Source organism: Aptenodytes patagonicus, chromosome 8 (genome assembly GCF_965638725.1).
Source record: "Aptenodytes patagonicus chromosome 8, bAptPat1.pri.cur, whole genome shotgun sequence".
In the NCBI taxonomy this organism is placed as follows: domain Eukaryota; kingdom Metazoa; phylum Chordata; class Aves; order Sphenisciformes; family Spheniscidae; genus Aptenodytes; species Aptenodytes patagonicus.
The window spans coordinates 2,135,498-2,161,824 of NC_134956.1; the positions used below are offsets into that span (position 1 = coordinate 2,135,498).

A 26,327-nucleotide genomic window follows, 5' to 3' on the forward strand; every position below is an offset into this window, starting at 1 on the left:
TTTCTGTAACTGATTGTGCAAAGTCATTAAAACAGCTCAGAGCAGTGTGTGCAGACACTTTGTGCTTGACTGGTATGGATTTTTATGCACCGCTAGATGGAGCAAAAAAACAGTTCAGCTGTGATAAATTAGAGATTCATCTCCCAAAGTCGACTTTAAAATAACTCTAACTAGCTGAAGCAAAATATTGTATAACATGAGGAGAAGTAATCCCCTGAAAAATGTAGTAAGGTGTAGATCTTAAGTATGACTGAAACCAAGCTTTTAAAATTTTTCCTTAGCCATTCTACCAGCTACGTAATTGAATATTGATTGCCACAATTTCAAGCAACTCAAGATTCATAATGAATTTGAATTATGTATATAGTTTATGGCCAGGGAAGCTCCTTACTTGAGCAGGTGCCTGGGGATGGCAGAATGTAATCTGCTGAGCAGAATGAAGCAGCATTAAAGTAGCATTTAAGGTGACTCATAGAGGTCATTGTCAAGAGGTGGGGACTTGGCTGCTCAGTATGCAGAAGCTTGTTCAGAAGACACCACCTGCCTGAAAAGGCTTAGTCCCCTCTGAGACCTCCTGGCTCATAGTTTTGAAAGGGTGACATTCGTGTTACGTAATAGTGATTTGCCAAACTGACCATTTTGAAGTGCAGCACTAGGTCCTTTTTCGCCTCAAATACTGAAACGGAGCAGGAAGCTCTTAGAAAATGTAACCCCAAAAATATCTATACAAGCATCTGTGAAAGTACTTAATGTCTTTACGTTGTTGCCAGGATTGTGAGTGGTGGTAGAATTTTTCGAGTTTTTTTACAGTAATTGAATAGTTCCTGAAATGGTGGCTAGAGGGAGCTCCAATGCAGTCTGTTTCAAAGCTTTCGCAGCAAGTCAATCATTACAAATATGACCTATTTTAGTACATGAAGGTGTAGATGAAAACAAAGGAGGAAGCCATCTATATTTACTTTTGCATGTTGTTAACACTGGAGAGGGAGAAGTATTTGATCATGTGGAATGAGAAGAGAGGTATATGTGCCAGCATGCCCTACAGTCAATGTTGTTTATATGTTTTATAATTATTATCATAAATACATTGTTTGCTTGTGTAGTTTGGTCTGCCTCTACCTTTTTCAAGTTGTAATGCAGAATCTGTTCCAGGGAAGGTGCAGTATATGAATAGCCGCGTGGGGTATTGTGTACTCTACTGTCAGATGTCTGACGGTTATGTAAAAAGGGGTGTAAGAACAAGACAAACATACAGTGATACTTCTCCCAGGCTCCAGTAGATTTTGTCAAGAAACTAATCGTAGAATCATAGAATGGTTTGGGTTGGAAGGGACCTCTAAAGGTCATCTAGTCCAACCCCCCTGCCGTGGGCAGGGACATCTTCCACTAGATCAGGTCCCTCAGAGCCCCGTCCAACCTGACCTGGAATGTTTCCAGGGATGGGGCATCCACCGCCTCTCTGGGCAACCTGTGCCAGTGTTTCACCACCCTCAGCGTAAAACGTTTCTTCTTTATGTCTAGTCTAAATCTACCCCCCTTTAGTTTAAAGCCATTCCATAGGTGATGTCTAGTAGGTTTTCAAATAAAGAAATTGATAATTGCTATTTTAAAAAGAAAAACAAGAAACCATTTCAAAACTACTAGATGGATGTTTCTGCTGTCAAAGCAGCGGAAATTCTAGTTTTACTGTTCTACCTCAACTGAATTAATTACAATAATTCAGTTAAGGGTACCACTTTATGAACTTTTTCTCTCATGTGCAGGTATGTTTCACATTTTCTTTTAAGTTCACAAAATGTGCACGGCGGTTGCTCGGTTCTGTGTGGGGAATCCGTAAGCAAGCACAGCTGCGCAGAAAGTTTGAATCGTCTGCAATGGTGATAGCTTAATGTGACTCAGCTGAACAGAAGCTGGATTTTTATTCCCCCCCTTCCCCTCCTCTGCTGCTTGGTGAAGGATGCTTTGCTTTCTGAAAGGAGGCCGTGGTACCGGACAGGATTACCTGCATGTGCCAGGTAGTGAACTCTGTGCTTGTAGGGGCCGGTTCCTAGCTGTGATCAGGGGATCACTAATTCTGATGAGCTGACACAAATGGAGAGATAAAGAGGAGGCAGAACCTAATTGAGTCAATCCACAAGGAGAAACAACATCTAATGAGTTCAGTGAGAGTTTTCCCTGGCTATGTCTGGATCAAATTCAGCTTCCTGCTCTCTGCTACTAGTTGACCTTTTAAGACTCAGTCCTGCTGCCACTCAGCTTCCACCCTGTAACACAGAGATGTTCATTTACTGATCCTTAAGAGACTTTGGAGACCTTCTGGGGGATGGGAGGGACTCACTCAGAGTCAGTTATTTTTGTTTTTCACAACAGAATGCTCCAGGGTGAGAAGGAAAGAGTAGCTATACAGCTAGCGTGTTTTGGTTTGCATAGTAAGGGTATAGCAACCATTTGGGTACTCGTTAAGGGTGGCTTCTATTAAATAAAGATGCTAATAAGGGTGGGAGGTTTCAAAGATCCTGATTAGTATGGCTTCCTTCTTTGTGCTCAGCTACCATCTTTATCTGCAATTGATGTTTTACCTTGGCCATTTCTGTAAAATACGGGTGCTGCTGTTTTCCCTTTATTGTTGGGGATGAGATTTTAGAAAATTTGAAAGTATCTGTATTTACTAAACAAGCTGAGAAGCTGAAATTTCAAATAGCCAAACACCATTTCTTCCTACAGTTATGTTTAATTTCCATATTCAAGTGAAAATTCATGCACAATATATTTTTCATGAAAAATATGTCCCTTTCCAATTTCTAGTGTTTCAAGCAAGTGCTATTGTTTCCACACCCATTAGAGTTCTTTGGTTTTATTTTTTTTAATGTTATTTGTGTGCTCTTTGGCCTTTAGTGATTTTTGGCTGATGCGTTCATAGAACAAATGCATAAAATCAACCAATTTATGACCCGTTAATGTAAACATTTTTTCCTAAAGAAATTATGTCACATATCATTCAGCTCTAAATTTTTTTCCTAGCCAATCACTGGAGCATTGCACACTTGAAAATGAGATAGTATTGAAACTTACCTCGCTCTCTTCCTCAATTAAATTCACCTTTATGGAGAATTCAATTAGTTGTAATTGATATTTTATGACAAGATTTTGCCAGAGGCTGGTGTAGTACAGATAATTAATCTCAGTCAGGAAACGTGTTATTTAAATAATTTTATTTTGTAATCCTACAAGCAGTATTTTTAATCAGGTGACATGTATTCCGACACTGGAGAGAATGGGCAGCTAGCCCACTGCTCAGTCTCTTAGATGTAGCAGATGTTTCTGACAAACAAGTTTGTTTGCTTGTTGGTCACGAGGTGTCTGATTAAAGCAATTTTGCTCAGCTTTGTTCTTTGTTAGTGGGTGAGCTCTCAGCTGTGCCCGCTGCTATCAGCTGGCTGTGGAAGCTACGGGATTGCTGTTGGTGCCTCTAGGATTCAGTATGAAATTGAGGTGCTCTCCACATGTGTTTAGCTCTGCTGAAGCCCACAAAGACGTCTTCTGCTTTATAATCAGACTTTATTGTTGAAGGCTCTTTTTTAGAATTTTTCTTTTCTTTTTGATTTTTGGGGAGTTCAATGAAAATATATTTAATTTAGTGCTGCCAATGCATACTGGATTCCAAGTAAGACATGAACAGTAGGAGTTCTTCCCACAAACTGCTTGGTTAGATTACTTAAGTGCTTCAAGGCAACAAAATAGCCAGTGCTTTTTAAAATAAAACTGAAAACAACTGAGTCATAGGCATTGTCAACTCATTTAACATTTTTCATCGAAGGCTTAAGGATGATCAAAGAGCCAACAAGGGAGGCAAAGGTTTAGGTGTATAAGCGGAGCAGCAGGAAGTCTGTCAGTTTATTACAGATGAGGCTAAATGAATCCTGAGCTTTGCTTTCATGTTTCATTAGGTACTTGTCTCAGCTACAAAACTTAGCCCAGCTTGAGAAAGTCCACAGTTAGCTTAGCCATGAATAGGAAAATTTGGGAGGCAATTTTTATTAGTCTCCATGTAAGATGCTTTATCTGTCAAAGCTTGGAGTGGTAAAGTATGTAGCTGTGGAGGCTAGAACTGAAGATGAAGTGGTGCCTGCTCTAGCCAGATGTCCAAGTTTCTGCCAGTTGTTTGTTTCATCTAATTCTCTGGTACTGAAAAGTTAAATAGTCTTTGGGTAGTAAGTATGAAGTTGAAGAATGGACAAGATTCATTTAAAGCTTACTCTCTTTAGGTACTTTGACATTTTCCTTCCATGTTCTTTGTGTTTTGAGGGCTTTTCCAAAACAATGTCACAGTATTGTGTGTGTATATATACATACATATATATATATAGCAGTTTCCCAAGTATGATTGTTTTCCAAACTTGAACAGCTGCATCCAGATGGCAGTCAGAACCTTTGGCCCTCTCAGACGCATCTGGGACTGCATAGTCTGATTTCTTGGTTTACATTGAAGCTGTAGTAGTTCCCAGGGGTACAAAGGCACCCTGAACTGTTCTGCTGTAAATACTGCTTGGAACTTAGAATGAATATGGCAATCACTTTTGAACTCTGAAGTTGTGAAAGCATGTAGTCATCTTATTGTGGTTTCAACTGGCTCCTTTTATTATGAAAAGTCAGGATAGTGAAAATTATTATTACGGTAAATTCAATTTTTATATATACTATACTATATAAATGTATGTGTACATATATATACACACACAAATATATAAATATATATCTTTTTTAAATCTGGTACTTACACACTCTGGTATTTGCATAACTTCCTAAAGCTGGGGTTTCTAAATGATGGACAAGAGCCACTACGAAGTGGGCCCTTGCAGAACCCCCGACCTGTGGTTCTGTGGCTGTCTTTGGTGAAACCCAGTGCTGGTGCAGAAGAGTCTGTAGCCTACGGGATCCGTTTGGTACCATCAGGGAAGTGCTGTCTCAACTTCTCAGGCGTGTTTAAAAGTCAATGTCCCTCTGTAAATTCACCCAGTGCACTTGATAAATGTAAACTGCCAGTTAGCTGAAAAATCATGTTTCCTTTCTATGGACGAGGCTGCTCTGTAGCTTCCCCATCCTGCTTCCAGCATGCACACTACTAACCCCTCTTTTTATTGTTTTGCCACAGACATGCTGATGTAGCTCCAGTTGTGCTTGTTTTCAGATTCTGTAGTAGTTTGCTAGTTGCATGTTATTTAACTTACATTTGTAAGCCTTTCCTTCCAGAAAACAACGATGGTTTTAAAAAAAAAAAAAAAATCTAACTCCATTTTCAATTCAGCAGGTTCGTAGCCTACAGAAGGAGCAGACTTACTAAAACATTTACTGTGCATGTGTAGTGATAAAAAGGTTGTTTTCTGTATTTAAAAGAAGCATCGTAACCTCTGACAGACTGATATAGTGCGCTACAATTTAAATCATTGAATCTGTGTGGAGATATCTGTCAATTTTCGGAAATGATGAAATTAATATAATAGATGCAGCTTTACTGAGTAATAGGGAAACAGCACATTCACAGAGGTCTTTGAATCTACTTAACAGCTTGTGCAATTCTGTTATATTTCCTGGGAAACAAAAGGGTCATGCACATCAATCTATAGCATCTTTCATGTAATCTGCTGCTGCTTGTTAAATGCTAGGTAATCAAAGAAAAATATCACTGACATGCAGAGAAATAATCATTGATTGCAAGTGAATGTATTAGAATAGGTTGAAAGTCACATGAATTTTTAAATCGTAATAGTGATGTTTCTGGACAGCTACAGGAATTAATAGCTTTGTCGTGGTACATGGCATGCTTCTGGCAGCATGGACTGTGGCTCATGCTGCCAGCAGATCTGTGCAAGGGAATAAGGCTCCTCTTTAAGCCTTTTGTTTTTCTGTACGCATTTAAGCATTTGCTGTATGCAAACTACAGGGAGGTGCCTGCAACATATGGTAATACATGGGAAATACTTAGAGCTGCAAATTTCTCTCAGGGCACTCATTCTGAACTGGGGATTTAAAATCTGCTGATGTGAGGAGGAGAAACAAATTATTAGTCTATAAACCAGTACGAAAATTGGAGTAAAGTCTGTCAGTACACCAGCCCTGTGGTGCAGCCATGTACTGCTCCGTGCCAGCAGATCTTTTAGGCTTTGAACTGTCTGCAATCATAATGTTCTTAAGTATGCATGAAGGAGATGCACCCAACAGAAATGGTCTCCACGTTTTAAAGGATGAAGTCGTAAGTCTCTGCTCTTAGGATATAATGTAATGGGGCCAATTTGGTGTGTTCATTTTCATATTCAATTTGATGTGTTTTGTTTACTTTGCTGCATCACTCTTGTACAAAGCTGTTGCTAGCTGTTTTAGGAGGACAGTAGTAACACTATGGCTTGCAAAGGGACACATGATATTCAAATACTTGTTTTAAATTACACATCCATTTTAGGTTTACTCAACAGCCTTTGTTTTCTGTTATTTTTCAGTCAAGTGATCTCAAATGCCATGCAAGGATACTTGTAGAATTTAGATCTTTGTGGCACATGGGTGGATACTGGTATGGGGACTTGTGCAGGGAGTGCCCTTCTGTCTATACTGAAGCTTCTGTGCTTTTTCCCTGTGAGTGATATGATTTTGCTTGCACTGGGGTAAGCAGTCACACAAAAGACAACAGTTAGCCTAACCTGGTTGCTGTAAGTGCTTAAATCACAATAATCAAGAAACCTTACACATAATGTTAAAGTGTTTACAGATTTATGACTTTCATGAACAGCACTTTCTTTGCAGATGATACAGAAGCAAAAAAAGGGAAAGGTAACTGCTTCTGGCCACAGTAGGCACAAATGAGAACTTTTAATGGAGAGTAAGTTTGTCCAGCCATATTGTTGAACAAGATGTTTTCAAACACTTCAGTTCTCAGATTACATTAGCATGCTGGACCTTTGCCTCACAGAGAATTAAACATAGATCTGGAAACTTTAATGTCTTCAAACTGAATTATATACAATTGGCTGCTGCTATCAGCAACGCACTTTCTCTTCCTTCTTTGGAAAACCTCAATTCCCATGTTGCATGTATGGGTTGGTTTTGTTTTCATGGTTCTAAATTTGAGCTGCAAATAGTAGTGAAGCTTGTTAATAAACATCTGATCTTCATGTAACTCTGGGAATAAGTGTAATTTAAATAATGGGCTTTACTTCTAACAAACCCAAAACCACATCACTGCAATATTTTAATATGAAATCGGTTCCTCTGGCAAGATATCACTTTGAAAAATGATGCACATTAGCTGTTCAGCGGGTAATAAATTCTAAACCATTTGTTGTCAGGAGGGTGGTTCCTTGATAAAGATTTTTTTTTTCAGGGTTCAGAGCTGGGGGACTTGCAGCTCTTTTGGAAAACCTGGTAGAAGGCTGGGGTGCCTAAATACATGGCATACATGATTGGTGTGAACTCTGAAACTGTATCGTAAGACATAGTGGTGAAGAGCCTTAAGCAGCAGGGTCATTAACCTTTAGATGTTATTGCTGAAGTTAATCTAGCTGGTGGGAATTTTTTAAAATAAATTTTTCAAATAACATTGTTCACTGTACAATGTGTTACTACAAAACTGAAATTAGAGCATTTCTTGAAAAGAAAGCTTCTCCAAGTCCCCCTGTTGTTACTTTTGCAGATTGCTCTAGGAATGCAGGCCGCAACTTTGTAAGCACAAACTGAGTTTTATTTAATATAATTCTGTTGTCTCTGTACAGAAATTCAGTTTTACTTTTGCACAGTCTTCTCAGAAGTTGGGATGGCTTTGTTTCCTAGATATTGCTTTTCTTATAGATTTAAAACCTCTTTGAGATACTGTGATTATATTTTGATTTGGAAAGCATGTTATAACAGTGAGTGTTTGGGCATGCTTCTGGGCTGAACGCTCCCAAAATTATGACAGAACCCTGTGATGCAAAGGGGAGCCTCCTGAAGGAGGAAAAATGAAAGAAAGCTTGTGCATATAGCTTGCACACAGCCCAAACCAAATTCAGTTATGTTTCTAGTATGCCAAGTAGAAAAGTGTGTTCAGAGTTTCCCTAAAGCTCTTGTTTTTCTCTGATCTGTTCCTGTCTTTGAAGCAAACCTTTTGGTCACTTAGCCATGTGGTGTCTGGAAGAGATCCAGCAAAAAACTCTTATCAATCAGTGGGTTTTCTGAACAGTTGGCTGCCTGCTTAGATTTGTAATCCATCTTTAACTGTTAAGAGACCTGGGAAAAAGAGCTGCGCTCTGAGGACAGGCAGTACGGGCTTTCCAACTCAGGGCTGCGCAAAACCTCTAGATCCAGCAGAACTCTACTCAGGAATCCAAGTCATTCAAGCCCCAAATGAGGAGGAAAGCTTTTTATTTCTAAGAGCAGCATTAAACATGTATTTAAGTACTTTCTTGTCTAAATGGTTCATTAAAATATTTGGAGCACAGCGTATGAGAAGAGAAAATTAGAAGCAAGAATTTCAATGGTATTCTTTCAAGTTCCTAGTCCTTCCTTCTGAATGCTACCTTTTCATAAGGTGAACAGTGCCAGTTATGTCAGTAAAGCTATTAAATTGTGTATCCAAAAGAAATGTTTAATTTGAACTATGTTTTCAGCTTGTGTTCCAATGACTAATATCAATCGAGTGCTGTTTAGTTCTGGCCTACTTACCCACGCAATTCTGTGGAAACCTCTGGAGCTGGGCTGTTCTACTTTTAGATCTACGGTTCAGACAGGCTACCGTGAGACAGGCTTTCTGAATTGAATCCACGTGTGAGTGTAGCTGCCAGAAGCATTACAGGTTTCCTGAGGGCTTCTGCCTTTGTAGCATACCTGTTTTAAGATTGCAGTGTGTTCCCCACAGAACTGAACGACAACACGGTAATGAGGTGGTGGAAACAGTGGGTCAGAATAGCCATGCCTCATCAAGGCAAACATCCGTCCGGGCCAGTACTTTATCTCTGACAGTGGTCCATAGCAGTGCCAAGGCAGACGTATAGGAGTAGGACAAGCACGCTGTTATACTAGTCTGCCTTCAGTTCTTGAAGATACCTTGATTCACTTGTGTTGCACTAATTAACGCAGGACACAGCTGCGTGTCTGATAAATTATGCTCCAGCCAGAAAAGACATTATGGCAGAGCTTCTAGTCATATCTATCAGATTTCTCCTAATTTCTGGGAGGAGCCCAATCTCTTCATTAGTTTCTGGTCTGTGATATTCAAATTAGAATTTCCCACAGCTTGTTCCTTCAGGGCCATTTGTTTGGGACATCAGGCGAAGGGCTGCGTAACAAAAGCGAATGCTGAACTGCTAGTGGCTGGGTCCCTTTAGCTCAGGGCACTTCTGAGTTTCTTCAGGAATGTGTCCTCCCTGATGGCTTGGCAGATCTCTGGGCAGGGCCAGGCTGCACTCATGAGCTGAGATGATGGCTGAGTGGAATTTAGAGGTGGGAGGCTAAAATTAATGCAAATGTTACCTTGTTACTTTCTTCTGTTAATTCTGTGTTAAGTAACTTCACCGTGTTGTGGGTGCTTTGGGGAACTGGTCACTGAGCAACTTATTAAAGGGGAGCAGACTGAAGATGATACAGCTTTCTGTATGTTGTTGAACTACAGCATTATGAAGGAGGCATGATACTGTGCAGTGCTTGATACTTTGGTGATTATGGCTTTCACCTGTAGCTAAAGCATGCTGGGTGTCAAGCTAGACATCCTGGAATCCTATCAATGCTCAAAGAAGTGACTCACAGCAAGTTCACACAGAATATGAAGGGATGATTTTGTTTGATGACCAGTGTAATGGCTGGAACATTATTTCCAGCTTTGTTTCTGTGGGAGGGTGGTGTTCAGGCTGAGTATGATCCTCTGCTACCTTCTTTTTGCCTGTAATGATTAGATGCTTTGGCCTTACCTACCAAATGGAGTACTAAGACTGGGATCCAAAGTGTTCAGCAGTGCTAGGTTTCAGAGCGTCCTCAAGCAAGGGTAAATATTTCCATTTAAGGAAGCTGCACTTTCGAATGTAAAGAAATAATTTGGTCCTTCTTTGTAACTGAACATGTGGAGTATCACAGCATCAGCCTGCGATGAACAGGATTCCCTTTCTTCTGTGTGCTGCCAGTTCATACAAAGAAACTGTGACAAGCAGCAATTATTTACTGAGCAATATCTAGCAGTGTCTTAAATATTTAATATATTATTCTGCGTTCCTTTCCTCAGCATTAAAAAGATGCAATACCATGCTGTTTCTAGCACCAAAGGGTTGATAGAGCTCAGAACTGTCTTTTCCCCTCACACACATGCACTCTGAGTTGTCATTTGCAGACGGCCTATCTTTGTACTGTGATGCTCCAAGTGAATTTCACTTCTTAGCCAAAAGATGATATAGTTAATCTTTATTTGGGATCAAGCTGTGGATTTGCTTCAACTACAACTATTTAATCTGCCACCATTGTGCATTTTCATGCCAGAAGAACGTCTTGGCTTTTCTCAAATTGGAATTTTTTCTTGCTGTTTGCAGAATGTCTGCTTATGATATGTAGTTATTTGGAGCCTCTGTCAGCAATAAAATAGGTAGTACTGCGGTCTCGTTTATCCTCTGGTTAACAGATAATGAAGCAGTTGCAGCCATCTGCACTGATGGAAATGGACTGCTCCTATTCCAACTTAGCATTACTCAGTAGAATTGAGCCTGTAGGGCTGGAAGTTGCCCATGGGACCCTGCGAAGGGGAGGCAGCTGTACCGAGCTGTCACAGTGTGGGGGCTCTTACAAGATTATTCACTCAGCATAGTAAGAACTTCTGTATAACTTTGCACTCCGTCAAGAGAGTTAACAAATACTCTGTAAAAGGCTTATAGCACAGACACAGTGCTGGACTACTAGAATTACTGTATTCTGTTTATCCGGTCAGCGAGAGCATATTTCCTATGTGGTTCTGTTACACTGGTGCTTACTGCAATCACATTGACATCTTTCTTAGAAATGTCTGACTGATTTACATTGTCACGGTTCCATATTGAGAGACAGAATAGTTTAAATTAAGGTCTCTGTTCGTAACGCTGTCTCCCGGATCAATAACATTCCCTGTCTATTATCACAGCAGAGGAAAGCTAGATTTAAGATTGTCAATTCTTCAAAGTATTCATTCTCTACCTTCTCTATGTCCATATGATATAAGGAACTCCATCTTACGCAGTTTCAGAAGTAATCTTCAATAAGTCTGATTTTTGTATTTATGAAAAACAGTTTCTTTCATCACAAAAAAGCAAAACAGAACTTGTATCATTACTCAAGGTACCAAGAAGCTAATTGTGTGTCTCACTTAAATCTGCTAAAACATTTTGGAATATGATCTTTTGAATACCCAAGTGCTGGGAATCCTGTACCCTCAGGTTTGCTCGCTACACAACTTTCATGAGCGACACGTATATGCAGTGCGAATAACAGGTATTGTAGCCCATGGCCTTGTTTTTTGCTTCAGGACAGAACTCTCAACTAGAATTGTATTTACTCTTTTTATCTGTGGATACCTAAAGCCTACTGAATAAGACAGCAACTGTCTGAATTTTAGACCAATGATTTCTTGGTACTATTTTTATTGTCTTCTGCATAATACCCTGCAGAAGTGGGCTATTCATGATTTCTGTGCTAGGTGATGAAAATAGATGCAAGATCTAAGCAAGTCTGTAATTCAGGAGTTGTGTGTATCCATATTTTGTATCATTCTTTTAGCCTTGAAAGAGGTTGCAATTACCATTACACCCATTCTTCAAGTTTCATGCCGACCATGTTAGCGCCAAATAATCCAACTGAGTATGGCCCAGTGTGCCAGGTTTAGTTACAGTTCATGCAATGATTCCTCTGAGTTTTCTCTAAAATGTCAAGAATTTGCATGAAGAGCAGCTGTCATTCAACTGACTCATCAGTGAAATTGGTGCAGATTTCCTCAACTCCCTACCTAGAAGGCCCTTGCAGACTCCATGGAAACAAACTCCCGCAGCCTGCAGGGTTGTTTAGAGCATTTCCCTGATAATGCAGGATTGTTTTGCAGTTTGTTTTCTTCTGTTTAATCTTTTAGCTTCAATTTTCAGGCAACTCCTTGGGCATAGTTCTACAGTTAACAGTAGTTATTTTTTCATTTCTTGTGTATGTACAAAACGGAAATTGTACATATATATGTATAAGTGCAGTATATTTTTAATGGCTTTATCATTAGACAGTGGATGGATTTCTTTCTGGACTACGAATGTACTGAGTCAGTGCCCATTAGGAATAAACAAATAGGATTGTTAGACCTTCCTGCTGGCTTTCTTTAGAGCAGTGCAAGAGTTTTTTTCCTGTCCAGTTAATTTGTTAAAAAACAAAACAAACAAACCTTGTTTTGAAGTAACCTAAAATAGATACATTTTTATTTTTCCTGAAACAGACATTCCTGAAATTACTTTGTGTAGAAAGAGAGATATTGTTTGCTGCAGCTTAATGATACTGGGTTATTTTTATGTTTCAAATTAACTTTCCATCTTTGAGCAGTGCTTGGAAAGAAACCAAAAGATTTAAATGGGATTTTAGATGTAAAGAAAGAAGGACAGTGATTATGTGATTATACTAAAATTATTCTGCAAATTCAATAAGAATTAACTAACTTTCTGTACCCTAAATCCAGATCTTTCAATAGATTTTAAACTTGATTTCTCCCATCTCTACTGGCTTTTTTTCTTGGCCATTAAGCTTAGTTTTTCACATTGTCAGTCTACTCCCGAGATTTTCCACAACGGCAAGTTGAAACTGTGGGTGGGTGACCAGGTTAAAAAGCTGGGCTTCAGCTTTTTCTGGGCGCGTAACCCCCTTAGTGGATGTCTTGGTTTCTGTCTTGCTCCCCAGTAGCAATCTGTTTGTGGCTCTCATCCAGGGAGATTTCTTCAGTTCAGCTCATGTAGCTCTTCCTGTGTTTGACGCTGTTTTCATAGCTGATCTTCACATAAGAAAACCAGTAATAAGCCTTTCTCCATACGGCTGCTTTGGTTCTGTATTTGATTGAACAAATTAATTGTACAAGGATGGGAAATTTCTAACATAGAGACATTACCATAAGAGACTCCATCGTTTGCCTCTGTGCTCCTGGCAGAGGGGCTCCCCGGCTCTGATGCAACGCGGGGGCCAAAGCTACAGCGGGGTCTCTCTGTGATGTAGGCTGCCCACCACGTACGCAGCTTCTTTAAAGCAGTTAAACTTTCGAAGCCCGTGGAACCACCACGGTGCCTGTGGGACTTGGTGGGCGCTGAGTACGTTGGCAGCTATTGCGGCTCTGTGTTGCCAGCTACCAAGTTGATTAGATCTGTGGCTTTTTGTGTTTTGGGCTTTTTAGCTGCGGTTACCAAGTACATAAACACTGTTACTAATAGCACTCTGAACTGCTATTAGCAGCAGCAGGGAAATTTCTAGAAAACTATCTCAGTAAAAACAGAACCTTTTAGCCGTGTTTCAGGACATCCCCAAAATGGATATTTTTGCAGTGGGAACTGTGCTTTTTCTTACATGTTTGAAACTGTGTATGCATCTCCTGACTGAAGCTTTTGGTCGTTGGGGAGCCTGCCTTAGGTGTCTGTCTTCAGAAGGAAAACGAGGTATTTTTAATGAAGCTGTAATCCTGCTATTTGTGATTATATAAGGAGTCCCTGAGGTCACAACGTGCTCAGTGTCATTCGGCACCCCAATCAAGGTTGCGCTGGGGTGGAGGCTAATCAGTGCTGCCTTGTGTCTCATTACCATCTCGTCTTTATGCACAACATATTGTCACTGCACAAAGACAGAGTCTGTTAAATATTTATTTCTAGTAAGAAGGGCCAAAACTGTTAAGAGAAGATTTTTAACTCTGTGTTAAAAGCAAGGCAAAAAGTCACACTCAGTGAGCAGGTTGGCACTTCCATGGCACACTGTGTTAAGCGCTAAACTTTAATTATAAGCAAATTAAGTTCACCCTCTTCAATTGTTAAACTAACAACGAGCCACAAAGCCAACATATGTAAACCACCCCCTCAATATTCGTCACTATTCACAAGTCTTGAACTCTGAAAGCAAACAAATTACAGGGTGGAATAAGCTCCTAAAAGCTATTTTAAAGCTTTAGTTAAAAGCTATTTGGACAATATGATTTGTTTCCATTCCAGTACAGCTAATTCTTGCACATGCTGCATTTGTGGCCTCCTCCCTTCACACAACCCTGTTTATTTTTGTAAACATAGTAGTAATCTTGTGATTAAAAGTAAAGATTTGCAAGTAATTTACAAATACCCACCGTAAATATAATTAATGTAATTCTAATGCTAATTTTATGAACCTCCATAGACCATACACATTTATGACTATATGAGCAAAGGTTGATCTATGGCAGTTTGTGTGAGGGATATAAATGGATAAGTACAAATAACCATTTAAAAATTTCTAACATGATGATGGAGCGTTCATTATGAGGCTTTGGCTAAGGTTTTATTACAGCCTGTGGAAAAACTGTTTTCACCCTAAAAATTTAACTCTATATCATATATATGTTTATATTAAACCTGAGGTCATTCACAATGAGAGCAAGTATAATTAGTAATACCACACCACATGTTAAAATATTGCTATTTGAACATAAGCGTAGTTGTAATCACCTCTGTACTTTCAGTATCTGAACTAAACTTTCTGCCGCAATAATTCTTCAGGAAGACTCTGTAGTTGCCTTTTTGGGTAGAGAACACAAAGCCACAGAATGTAAGGGTGGTTGTTCTGTTAGTGAATAAATCAAGTAATCTGATGCCCTGTGTGAGAAAAGCCAGCAAAAGGGTAGAATATAAGAACGGAACTTAACGAGGCTCTCGCAGAATTTTGCCCAGCTCCCTGTTGTATGCGGCTGTGCTATTTTTGCTTAGTGGATATACTGAGGATGAAAGCAATATGGCCAGGAATGTGTACTTGTAAGCTGCACAATGCTGTTCTTCTGTGATCATGATTTGGTTTATGTACACTGCCCTATTCTGGTGCTGCTCTTTGCCAGTAAGCCTGCTGGTGAGGACGCTTTTTGCATTTTGAAATTACATGCACACCTAAACTAAGCATCAACTTTAACTTCGCAGTTTGCTGAAAGGTGGTTTATGCTCAGGGACAAATTCCAGCAAACGTGATCAGAGAGTAATGTAGATGTGTCTGCTGTGGAGCAAGCTAGCACCTCCAGGAAGGATGTTTGCACTGCCTGAAGTTTTCAAGCACCTACAGTGTAAAGGTTTCTGACGCTTCCGAAGGCAGGCTGTAATACTTGCATGTGCTAGTATATTCCGAGGTTCTGCACTGGTACAGGTGAACTGAGCTGAGATTTTACGGCTAAGTGCACACAGTGCAAGACTGAAAGTAGAAGACAGGTTCTGGAAGTGCTTAATATAATGGTGCATACAGTAGAACTTGTCGGTCATTCGTAGGACAAAGTATTGTCATTCACGTATAAAAAATAGGGAAGGGTAGAGTGCTTGTAGAATATAGAAAATTGATCATGTTTTGACTAGTTCAGAAAAATGTTTCTGTAATTCCCCTTTCTCTAGTGTATAGGAAATGGCTGTTGGGTTTTTTGTTCGGGGTTTTTTTTCTTTACATCCATGTTTAATGGCATGCTAATTATTATGAAATGTCAATAAAAAGGAAGAAAATGTAAAGTCATTAAGCATTTGACGTTTAAGGACATAGTATTTTTGAATAGTTTTAATACTTTATAATTTTATTCTTTTGCTACCATCTCAGGACCTCATTGGAAACACGAAGCAGCATCTCAACTGATCCACTCAGGTACTGTAGTAATACAGATGTTAATTTTAGGTTTAAAATAATAGAAATTACCTCTGTTCTGTGCCAGCTGTACAGCACGTAGCTTTATCTTACAATGTATAGCCAGTAAAGGCATTGACCAAATAGCTGGATTTTTCTGTTTGAGAGGGGATAGTTTGCTCTCTTCCAGGATTTCCAGCTTGAAATTCAGTTCTAGCTTCAAACACCGTGATTCGTTCTCAGAGGAGCATGAAGGGGAGGGAGGGAAGGTGTGTTTGTGCACGCACGTGGGCAAACCATCTCTCTCTCAGATTTTTATAACCTTAGGTTGTGCTGAAAACATTTGACCTTCCCTGGCAGTTTTATACTGCTTTGAGTGAACAATACTGATTCTGTCGAAATGTCATTCATGTTTTCCGTTGCTCAGCGTTTTGATAAAAGCACATGTATAAACTTCAGAGAGTACTGTCATATGAGTCATTGCAGTGACTGAGATTTTACTTTGATCACTCAGTTTAGAAAAAAACGCTTAGCACTGTTAACACTGCATATCAAATGGGCACCTTGCATCTTTATTCTCATAGTTGCACATTAAAGAGAGCATCAAAGTCGCAGACTTCCTTTGATTAAGTTGGGGCAGAGTCCCTTCCGCTCAAATTGACAGTTGTTTTGGTAAAAATCTTCCTTTGGAGATGTTATGGATTGAGGATGTGACTTTTTCCCACATTGTGTAGTTTTAACCTTGCTTGAACAAAACATTAGTGGGAACTGTTCTGTTTAGCCTTATTCAAATTAAAGGCCCTCTCTATTATTAATCTTCCATTATTTTCCAGTGTATGGTCTTCTGAAAGTAAAGCATATCCCTTATTATCATCTGCTAAAAAAACACCCACCCACCCCCTATGTTGTAATATTATCTTTGTCTTCAGCTCAGCATAGCAACGCTGGACAATGTTCAGTCATGACTGTAGTTTTGTTCCCATCTCCCGGTTTGACTGGAGCACTATTTCTTTGTGTGGTAGGACAATGCAGGAAACAATGTCAACTTCCCCCCGCCCCGCTTTTGTGCACACTTATTTTAGCAAGAGCATCATGTAGCTGGTTTGTGATTTACCATTCTCTGGGATAAGGTTCCCAGAACCAGGTATTGCTGCCATCTTTATTCCAGGCTAGATAAATCTTTGTGAAAATAGCAGATTTTATTACAAAGTTTTTCCTTCCGGTGGAATTTTTTTCACGGGAGGATACCAGTGAGAAAGATGAGGAAGAATTAGATAGATGTAAGAAGTGGCTGAATTTTAACCTTTGGTGGGAAAAGGAGTAGGGAATATTCTTTGAATAGGTTTAGTTGCACTGAATAGACATGTTTTCTAGAAACTGCAGTGGTTGAATCATTTTAAGTTGCTATGGGATCATAAAAACATATGACTATTTCCTTGTTTTAAACTATTTTCAATAAAATGAGACCATGTGATATAATATCCACCAATATGGCCACTGCCGTTGCTGCACGGCCTCATGAACCATAAAGTTGAATACACACAGTATATACGTTAAGTTCTATGGCATTGGCTCTCATTAGTATGCGTTCAGTGGGTAACGCTTTCTTAAGCCTGCAACGGAGAGATGCAGGCTGGTATGGAATCCTTGATTGCACTTCTTTATAGTTCAAACAATACTTTCATAATAGCTTGTATTCTACCTTCTTTTACAAAATTTTTTTAAGCTGTAAGTTAACAGATTTTGAGACTTTCTTCTTTATCCCATTCACTTTTATAAAACCTCTGTGCTCAGACATTTCCTAAACTAATTCAAACAGACAATCTTGAGAATACTTGTAAATTTTTTTAGAGAACTGTCTTTATAAAAAGGTATTTGGAAATGAATGCACTTGCGTGCAGTAAGTCCTTTTGAATTTTGAGAACTGGGGTGAAATATTATCTGGGGGTTACCAGATGAGGATGTAAAAATGCTACTCTAACTACAAATGAAATAATTTTATGACGTTTAAAAACTCTAGAGTATAAAAAAATCATAGAGGAGACATTAAAGAAATTTCCAGATTATATCAGTTAAACCAGTGAATTTTTCCTAGGGTTAAATAATTACTGAAGAAACAGCATGTAAAATCTACTCGACTTCAGTAGGTCAAATAAGCCTGTTCTGGAGCTGTAATTAAACAGAATTAAGGTTATTGTTTTTAAGTAAAATGAAAGACAGTAGAAGACTTCTTCTTACTGAATGTGTTCTCATGAACCTGTTGAGCAGATTTGCCTTTGAATGACCCATAAAATGGAATGTACCAATTAATACGAACCCATCCAGTGTCCTGTCAAGCAATTAGTATTTTCTAGTCAGGCTACTTTTCTTGCGTTTTGCTCACTAAGTTCCTGTCCCCATCAACAAGGTAAGTTTTCCCTTGAAGAACCACTCTTCTAGTTCCTACCTGCTCTGGAACGTTTGTAATCCAGACTTTTGATTTTGTTGAATTTCAGTTGTATGTAGATTCCCCACCAGACAGCTCCATTTGTTTCCCCTGGATTTATTTAGACTGCACTTGGATTCTGTGGGTTCAATCTGAAAGTTACAGAGTTGTGAGATGAGAGAAAAGCCCGGTGCTGTAAAGAGTAAGGGCTAATGTGAAAAATTTGCTTATGGCCATTGTAAAGAGAAAAATCTGTACAAATTGGCATGCTATATATGTATATTTTGTTTTGCACAATTTCTTTCATAGTCTGCACAGTATTTGTTCTGGATATTTTGAGTTGGACCCTGTCAGCTTTCAGCTGGTATCTGAAAATATTTTGTTTCCTAATATCTAAACCTTAATGTGGGCCTTCTGGAGTGTTGTATTACCAGACCTGTTTCAAATGATCCAGAAATTTAAATATTTAAGCTTTGCAGATATTCGTGGCATATTTGTCATCTTCTGTAACAAATTGATCAACTAGTGTTTGTTCAGAGAGTTTAGAGAACGGACATGCAGAAAAGATATTCAGCATTAAGAGAACAGCAAATTTCTTACTATTCTGCTTCATGAAATTTTGGCAGCTTAGAGGCTTAATAACCAAAAATGAAGTATAGTATCAAATGACAATTCATATTCATCTGTGGGGGAGTGCATAAATCTGAGAGCTGTTTGAAGCAAAATAACTTTGTTTTGAGTTACTGGAGCGTTTCTAGGCAGCAGAGCTTCCCTTCGAGTAAGGGGGGGGTGTGTGGAGGGGAAGAGAGCTTGATTTTACGTCCCTGATTCTCTAGGCATCTCTGTAGAGCATGTCACCAGCACGCCTGGGTGTCACAACAGTGCAGCAGAGCCTGAGAGCTCTGTACGAACACAGCTCTCCCGTTTTCCCCGATTGGGAAGGGATACTTGCTGAAGTGGTAGCCAGAAATGCGTAAGAGGGCCAGGAAGAGAGATCCGGTTTGCCAGAGCCTATAACACAAAAGTCTTCCTTATTCTTTGTATGAGCAACCTAGGAAATTTTCCCACCAACTTGCATGTGGAGACTATTTGATTTCTAGTATCGAGAAAGGGACCCAACGTACGGGAGCTTTGTGTGCTGTTCTATTCTGTGAGCAACGAGGCCTTTAAGCCTCCCAGGGACTAGTTCAGCATCTATTTGGTTGCACAAAATCTTGGTTTGTACACCTTATATGTATTCCTTGTATGACCCCCACTTTTTAACGTGGTGTGCACAGGGAGTATGATGGAATGAGCACGGGAACCACGCTATCTCGGTCTCATGATATTCTTGAGCTCCACAATGTACGAATCGCTAGCATGAAGTTTTTGTGTGTGGCTATTGAAGTATTTCACCCTGCAATCATGGAAGACTCATGGAAAACAGTTTTCTTACTGCAGGCTTGCAGTTTCTGTACTCCATGTAAGTAAGCGGATACATTGTTTTTCTGGGCAAGTGGAATATTTTTCAGGAATGTTCCTGATATATCACTATAAGGGTGTAAGTAAGTAAATAACAGTAGTTTAATTTATGTATTTTATGAAGGGTTAAAGATGTAGCTAGACAAGTCAATTCTCCTGATTTCCCCACCCCCAACATTTGAAATCAGTGTATTAGTAACTCTAGCAGGCACTGACTTCATGCTGGGGTTGTTTCATACAACGCTCTCCCTCATCAGTGGATTGTTCTACTTCAGCCTCAGAGCTTCATGGGTTGACAAGACAACCATCCCTAAGAAAGGAGGCGTTGTACTATATGATTTTCACTTTGCCCTTTTTTTAGTGGCTGTTTTTGAAAGACTTGTCAGAGGCTTCAGTACATAGCAAAACTCTTAAGTGACTATAGAAATTTTCAGGGAGCTGCTCACTTACGTACAGTACCAGTGCTGAAGCTGCGGTACATCCAAAAATTCCTACTCTTATTAGGCCTGGAATTCTAAGTCAAAGGTTTCAATAAATGCCTTTCTGAAAGAACTAGTCTTATATCCAGGGTGAGCGTGAGATGAAGCTTAATTTTCTTTGTTGTTTTCCTCTAGAAGACAAGTAAAAATGAAGAACATGTTGAGAGCATGGTGCTTTTCATTTACAAAAGTCCTAATTAGCATTTTCTCTGCATGCAGTGCAGTATAATCAGCGTTGGTTGCTGTCAGAAAATTCATGGGTACATAGCTTCTACTCACTGAAAGTCCAGTGTTTAGAAGTAAATAATTAAGGTGACAAATAGCATTTTTTTTTTTCTGGAAAGGGTATGATGGAGAGAAAGAAATTGCTTTGCAGTGCGAACAGTCAAAGGATAAGTTTTCAGAAGAGTCTCATTTTAGGATCAAATCTTTGGGTGGTGTCTCTTGAGCTTAATTGTCTCAGTATGGCTTTCCCCTTCTCCTTCCTTGACCCTGAGAATAGCTGCCCTTGGTTATGGGGCGAGGCATTCCTTGCTGCTGCTGCTTTTTTCCTTTCTTTTTTCTTTTCTTTTTTTTTTTTTTTTGAAAAGGAATCTCAAGAAGTTCAGGCAGAAGAATGTTCCAGTAGGGGAAACTCAAGCATAAATTTGTTTTGCTATCTGTTTGTTCTTAGAAATGAAGGGAAAAAGGTTTCCGTGTTCCCCTCTTGGCAGTGTACCATAGCCTTTGTAACGGACCAGGCCAGCCCAAGCCAGGGCACCAGGGAGACTGAGGAAGGCTGGGGCTCACCAGGAGGCACTGGATCTCAAGGGCCTTTCATTGAGTTCCTCTGTAGATAAAACTATCCCTAGAAAACAGGGGCCGATATTAGGGATGAAAAGCTGGGATGGAAGATTTTGATACGAAAATCTAAATATCCTTAGCATGATGGCATCGCTGTCTTGAAAATTGCCAAGCTAATGATGCCCAAGGGCTTCAGTATGAGTTCAGGAAGAAAAATAGGCTTGAACTTTCACAGTATTTAATATTGTTAGGGGACGTGCTTCTCAAAAGCAAGCAATAGTGTTTTCTTAGGAACCACTGCAACAGTACCAGCTCCGATGCTGGTCTGAAAGAAACCACAGTGAGTAAATGCAGGCATCACAGGCAATTGATTATTTTCAAGAGAGTCTTTAAAGGAAATTATTTTTTAAAAGGCCCAAATCAAATGCCCATCATGTTCGTGCTTTTTCATGCAAGTTGCTTTTCTCATGATCTGTTTGTTTCCACCGCTCACCCTATACTGTACAATGTATTTTTAGGGAAATACTAGACAAAGTGTGACATGAACATTTTTGAATGTTGTCTAGGCATAATTCACCTGTTTCTTTACTTCACTAAAGAAACTGCCAATTCTTACTCAAATATATTTATAATTTCATTTCAGGTAAACTTACACAAACCAGTTTTCTAAGAAGTTGCAAGGCACTTACGTAACTGAACAGTGACAATGAGTAAAACCAGAAACCAAAAGGATAAATATAGCTTATTATCCAGGCACTTGGGGAAGTAGATACGTCTACACGGAAAAGAGCCTCAAGTTAAGCTTTAGGGGTTTGGTTTTCTGTTCATACTTTCTAAGCAGTGTTGATTTTATTTATTTTTTTATTTTTAAAAAACCACCTGTCCAAGTGCCAGGATCTTTGCTTTTAAGTATTCCTTCAGATTCTGGTTTTGGTTTTGTTGTTGTGTCGGTTGAACTCTCAAGTTCCTATACCTTTTTGATACTATTGCAAGCTATATCCTAAATGTTTACTATTAGTGATTTTCAAAAACTGAACAGAATAAGAAATACCCAAATTGCAGTTTCTGGAAAAGTAAACTTAACAGCAAGCTGGACGTTAGAATGGTCAGTCTCCACTGGGACACTTGTTGTTATTTAGCAACAACAACAAAAACTTTAAAAAAAAAAAAAAAAAAGATAAATTGCTGTTGAAGTCTTCTCTTGTGCCAGTAACGCTTCCTGCAAAATAGCAGTTCTGCGCTGTTAACTCTTGCTCCGAGTGTCCTGCGAGACGGGGGGAACTCCTTAAAAGTAAACCTGCACGTCGGTATAGAGAGGAAAGGGGAGAAAGAAAAGGTGGTAGAATTGGGCCAGTGTCGTTCGTAAAAGACAGAGATTAAACTTGGACTCCTGTCTCTTCAGAATAAGAGCCACCTGCTTTTACCATGTCTGGCCGGAGGTTTTAAATAGCAAATGCTGCTCATTTTGCGATTTCCTTTAAAGCAGCTCGCCGCTAATTGCTCTGCGCTCCCTGCGGAACGAAAATGGCTTTGGGCTGGCGCTGGAGCGCAGCGGGGCTGAGACGCCGCGATTTTGCCTCCCCGCTCGTCAGCCCGGCCCCAAATCCAGGCTCTGCCGCCGAGGTTGCCCGGAGCGCGGCCGCAGGGCCCGCTGCAGGGCCGTTCTTCCCGCCGGGTGTCAGCGGCGTGTCCCCGCTGCCCCGGCAACGCCGCCGGCAGCCGGCCGGGGCGGCCGCGGCGCTCGGGCTGCGGCGGGGGGCTGCCCCGTGGCGCGCCGTGCGCCTCCCGTCGTTAGCTCTTCTCCACCCGGGCCGAAGGGGCGAAGTGTGTTGGGAATAAGATAAGCATAATTTGGTTTGGGAGGGGGGAGGGCCTGCACTTCTGCCCGTCGCCGGCTTTTCCCCCCCCGGTCTTTTTTTTTTTTTTTTTCCCCTCCCCTGTCATAAGGAGCCCACAGTTTTCATAGGTGCTGGCAGACAATGGAGCCGATGTGATTTACACAGGAGGAGCTGATTAACAGAGTTGTGTGCTGCTCTATTTAAAAAAAAAAAAAAAAAAAGGAAAAAAGCCTGCAGTTCCCATGTGATGGGATCATAGCACTGCTGTGATTATAGGGCAGTTGTTGTCAGATCTGATGGAGATAATTGCTTGCATTTTCCGAAGTTCTGTGAGCTTTAAGGATGCTTTCCAAAGGTCCTTCAAAAACCTTAACTGGAATATATACATGCTGTTTGACCAGAGGGCTTTTAGAATGGCCTAAAATAGCCAAAAGGAGAAGTGGGATTTCTGTGTAATAACAGTCATCCCAGTAGTATTGGGGACTTTCAGAAAGATAAACTGCAATCAGGATCAAAGAGCGATACCAAGAATTTGTATCCTTTGTGCGACTGCCTCTTTGTATTAAAGTAGGATACTGTAACTGTGCAGGTGCTGTGCCATGTGCATGACTAGCTGCATATATTGCTAGCAATTAGAAACACTTATGCTGCGGCAATAAGGAGAGGAGTGTGTTGGACTGGATTTGAGTCATTCAAATCATAACAAAAAGAAGTCTTGTGTTGTCAAAACCTAGCTGCAGACTACAGTTGCTGCAGTAGAAGTATTTGAAAATGCTGAAGTTAAAGGCCTTCTGCTTGGATTACTGGCAGTTTTTATGTCTCCAGCCTCTTCACGGTTTCTATAAAAGGTAAGAAAACATTAACTCTGAAATGCTTTTCAGAACTGGGTGGCTGCACATGATGCCACCAGTGCTTTTACTTGCTATTCTACTCTGTTGCTGAAAGGCAAATATGCAGGGGAAAAGGGAGTGGTAGAGAATTAATGAGGACTTGTGACAAAGATTGTAAAGCTGCTTTTTTATTGCATTAATTATCAGCCACTTTTGTCTCTGTGCATGCAGATGTGAAAGGTGATGATGCTGTTTGGTTTTAACATTTACTTTAAGTCACATCATCTCAGCTAAGACTCAATTAGTACTTTTTCTTCTCTGATATTTTATCCTTAGGCACGGTAGCTTGTGTTGTGTAGTGTACAGACTGTAAATAGCACTAGGAGATTAATTGAAATGTCACGGAAATTTATGTAATGCAGAGAAGATCCTTTTTTCCCAGAGATATTTAGCAATATAATAGTTCATCTTTCATCTCCTCCCAGCACAAAGTGCACATCACAGTCATTCAGAGCAATGGGCACTTCACTTAGGCAGGTCTGACACACAGCTTAAATGATTGATGGTGAATGGTGATCATAAAGAATAGGACTGGGTGTCAGATGCATTGAGCTTGCCTATTTAATGGAACAGCAAAATAAGCAATTCCATTTAACATGTCCCTGAACTTACCCTGATGCTTTTTAATCTAAACTTCTGTTTTCTTGCTCTTGATTTACGCTCCTAAGCAGGGGGAATCATATGTGCTTGAATTTTCTGGGGGAAAAGTGGGGATCACGTCATTGTTAACAAAAGCCATGCGATTCTTTAAAATAGGATTCTGCTCTTGTTCTGTACACTTTCTGGTCTAGCTACCTATTGTCAGCCTACAGAAAGTGCTTTGTACTAAATGCTAATTGCAGTTGAATTTTTCATGCAGTGACTGAAGGCTGGAAAAGGGAACTGTTCCAATCTTTTTCAAGGTTTAAGGGGTGCCCCGCACTTTCTGGCATTGAGTAATACAGGACCCTCATCTGTGACCATTGGCTTGTGAAGTTTCAAAAGATAGCTTTATTCTCCTCTTCTTGCAGCTTTTCACAGATTTCATTTCTGAGCCAAAAAATTTCCAACCTATTCCCAGCCCATTGTAATGTCTTCCTTGCTGGGAAACCATATAAAATAATAGAAATGTAGCCAGACTGTTTTGACACAAATAAATACAACTAAACTACAGCTTTATGTCTTGGATTCCTGGCAAAATCCCAGCTTTGTTGCAAATGAATTACTGTAGAGTTATCCTACATCCTCTAATGAAAACCTCTGCAATAGCTAAGGACTGTCCATTTATTTCCTTCAGATAGTTAATTTATTTGTCATCAAAACCTAGATGTACTTGAGCCCTCCTCCTGGAGTGCGTTTGCATGAACAGAAGTAAAATGAGGACTTAAGCACTTAACTATCAGATAGAAGGACTTTGCTCTCATCATTTTGAGAAAAGGAAAACTGAAGGAAAGATGCAACTTTCTCACGTTTTAAACAAAATAATTTCTTGATTAAAGCACAGTGACAAAGAAGCGTGAAAAGCAAATGGTCCAGAATAACAAACCTAAATGCAAGGAAGTTCATATTAAAAAGAAAAAAACCCCACAACTTTCTTGAGACTTACTTTCAATTACTTTTTAATAGTAATTGTAGATTGTTTCAGGCTCCCCCTGGAAAAGAGCCAGGGGGCTGTGGGGAAGAGTTTTGTGCGTGCCTGGGTGTATGTATTCCTTCTTTTTATGTGTAAAGTGAGATAACCAAAACAGGACTTGAGTAACATTTCCATTACATGGGTCTTACTACATGAATTTTTAGTATTAGCTTTAGGGTTATTGCCTGCCCTCTGTTGTACCTTGATGGTGTAGGGGAAGATGTGTCAGAGAATGTAGGCAGGAGCAAACTTCAGACATCCCTGTATGACATTCCCTCGTGCCACTGCTATTACCTGGTGACCAGCCATGGCTTCAGGTGAAGAGGTGCAGTAACAAGTCGTGGGGGAAGCAGTACCAAACCCCTAAGCCTTCCCCAGGTACAGGTAGTGCTACGACAGCAGATGACTTTTCAGAGCAGACGTAGGGATGCTGTGGAATAGCTGCCCACCTCCCACTTAAGCCATGTGTTTCTGATCCTGGGGGGTGACTCAGAGACTCATTGCTTGGCCATGAGAGCTCTGCTCATCGCTCCTCGTGCGCTCACCCTCCCCAGCAGTGCTTAGCAAGCCGTACATGACAAGAAATGTGACTATTCTCTTTCCTTTTGTGGACTGTCTGGGCAGAGCATGACTTTTATTTTCAGTTGCAGTCAGTGCTCAAAACTGTTGTAAATTTTTCTTGTTGCTTCAGAAGCTCTGTGCCTTGCTGCTCTACGTTGAGAAATCAAGCTGTGTTTTTCAGCTTGTCTTACTCAGGGAACTCTTGTGGGATCGTGTCTGTTGCCTGACCTGGTCAATTCTGATTTATGGTATAATTTTGTCTTGCACTGGAGTCTCTTGCGTGGAACCATGCATCTATATTGAAAGCCATGGACTTCAAGAGAAGTCCATGCAGGGCATGTTAGGTCTTGCAACTTTCTTGCATAGCAGCGTTCACTGCTTGTGCTGGTTGTGTGATAGAGTGCACACACAACGCGTACACCCTGAACGTATGGAGCTGAGTGGCAGGATAGGGCTGGCATGCTA

The 26,327-nt window shown here is 40.1% G+C and overlaps 1 protein-coding gene across 13 annotated transcripts in view; it reads left to right on the plus strand.

Moving 5' to 3' along the window:
- Positions 1 to 26,327, plus strand: part of IQSEC1 (IQ motif and Sec7 domain ArfGEF 1) — a 363,771-nt gene that overhangs the window by 184,891 nt on the left and 152,553 nt on the right. For 2 of the 13 annotated variants that reach the window (XM_076345942.1, XM_076345932.1), the window contains one exon: positions 15,790 to 15,834. The exons of 10 other annotated variants lie outside the window; for them this stretch is intronic. In XM_076345942.1, the coding sequence (XP_076202057.1) occupies positions 15,790 to 15,834 (45 nt within the window). Of the gene's footprint in view, positions 1 to 15,789; positions 15,835 to 23,593; positions 23,648 to 26,327 lie in introns of those variants that run through there. One more of the 13 variants, XM_076345936.1, reaches the window with a different exon arrangement.